Here is a 1,657-nt window from a genome sequence, read left to right as displayed (position 1 = left end):
CCTATATACTTCATTTTTTTGTGACAGATTTTTGGGTGTCGTACTCAGCACCTAAAATACTGAGACACCTGTGTCCAGTGGGCACCTGAGATCCATTCCCACTGGTTTTCAGCAGACGCTGTAGGGCAGTACTGACTCTGGCTGAGCCCACACAGGATCTATCTGGTCCCTCTACACCCTTAGGAAGTAAAACTGAGAGCTAGAGGCAAGAGAACATCTTCCTCAAAGGGAAGTAGTAGTCTGTCTTCATGACCAGGTTTTGATGAAACATAATATATACATGTAGTTATAGGTATTGCAGACAGAAATCTCTCTAACTTGTTCTGTGTCTTTTTCACCATTGACAGTCATCCTTGCTCTGAGGCAGCAAATGTCCAACAGCAGCTTCCCCACTGAGTTCCTCCTCCTGTCATTTGCAGACACACGCCAGCTGCAGCTCCTGCACTTTGGGTTCTTCCTGGGCATCTACCTGGCTGCCCTCCTGGGCAACGGCCTCATCCTCACAGCCATAGCCTGCGACCACCACCTCCACACCCCCATGTACTTCTTCCTCCTCAACCTCGCCCTCCTTGACCTGGGCACTATTACCACCACAGTTCCCAAAGCCATGGCCAACTCCCTCTGGGACATCAGGGCCATTTCCTATGCAGGCTGTGCTACCCAGGTCTTTTTCTTTGTTGTCTTTGTCACAGCGGAGTTTTACCTACTCACCATCATGGCCTATGACCGCTACGTTGCCATCTGCAAACCCCTACACTATGGGACAATAATGACCAGCAGAACTTGTGCCAACATGTCAGCAGCTGCCTGGGGCAGTACTTTCCTCTATGCTGTGCTGCACACTGCCAATACCTTTTCCCTTCCCCTCTGCCAAGGCAATGCCCTGGACCAGTTCTTCTGTGAAATTCCCCAGATCCTCAAGCTCTCCTGCTCAGATGCCTACCTCAGAGAAGCTGGGATTCTTGTGGGTAGTATCTGTTTATTATTTGGTTGTTTTGTTTTCCTTGTGCTGTCCTATGTGCAGATCTTCAGGGTCGTGCTGAGGATCCCCTCCCATCAAGGACAGCACAAAGCCTTTTCCACATGCCTCCCTCACCTGGCTGTGGTCTCACTCTTCATAAGCACTGGTACATTTTCCTACCTGAAGCCCCCCTCCGTGTCCTCCTCCTCCCTGAACCTTTTGCTGTCAGTTCTGTACTCGGTGGTGCCTCCAGCAGTGAACCCCCTCATCTACAGCATGAGGAATCAGGAGCTGAAGGATGCAGTGTGGAAAGTGATGACTGGAGGTTTTTCAGAAGCAAATAACTGCATGTCCATTGCATATCACTCATAATGTAACTCATTAAAGGCCAAGGCATATCTTGTTTTTCTTGTTTTTTGTTTTTTTTTTTTGTTTTGTTTTGTTTTTTTGTTTTTTTTTTTTTACTTTCTTTTCCTTTTTGATTTACTTATGTAGTGATATATTTTAAAAAATTAAAAAAAAATCCTTTTTCTTCTCCATCCAGTTTGCTACCTAATGTCGCATGTGACTCTGAGACTCAATATAAAAGAGGTACATTTAATGGTCAATTAAATATTTAATGTGTATTTAAATAAAAAGATGGTTCCTGCAGTGACTTGCTTGCCTGAGATGCTTCCTCAGAGAAAGGTGGTGGCA

At 45.8% G+C, this 1,657-nt stretch overlaps 1 protein-coding gene across 1 annotated transcript; it reads left to right on the top strand.

Annotated features, from left to right (window-relative positions):
- Positions 1–370: 370 nt before the first annotated feature.
- On the top strand, positions 371–1,333 carry LOC309890541 (olfactory receptor 14C36-like; the record flags this gene model as incomplete). Its single annotated transcript, XM_082784969.1, has 1 exon — positions 371–1,333. One exon carries the CDS (start codon positions 371–373, stop codon positions 1,331–1,333), a length of 963 nt encoding a protein of 320 aa, XP_082641095.1.
- Positions 1,334–1,657: the final 324 nt, after the last annotated feature.

The sequence above is a fragment of the Aythya marila genome (assembly GCF_965140915.1).
Source record: "Aythya marila genome assembly, contig: HAP1_HAP1_SCAFFOLD_169, whole genome shotgun sequence".
Taxonomy (NCBI): Eukaryota; Metazoa; Chordata; class Aves; order Anseriformes; family Anatidae; genus Aythya; species Aythya marila.
The sequence above is the reverse complement of the archived record's forward strand: the minus strand, read 5'-3'. Positions and strand labels throughout refer to the sequence as shown.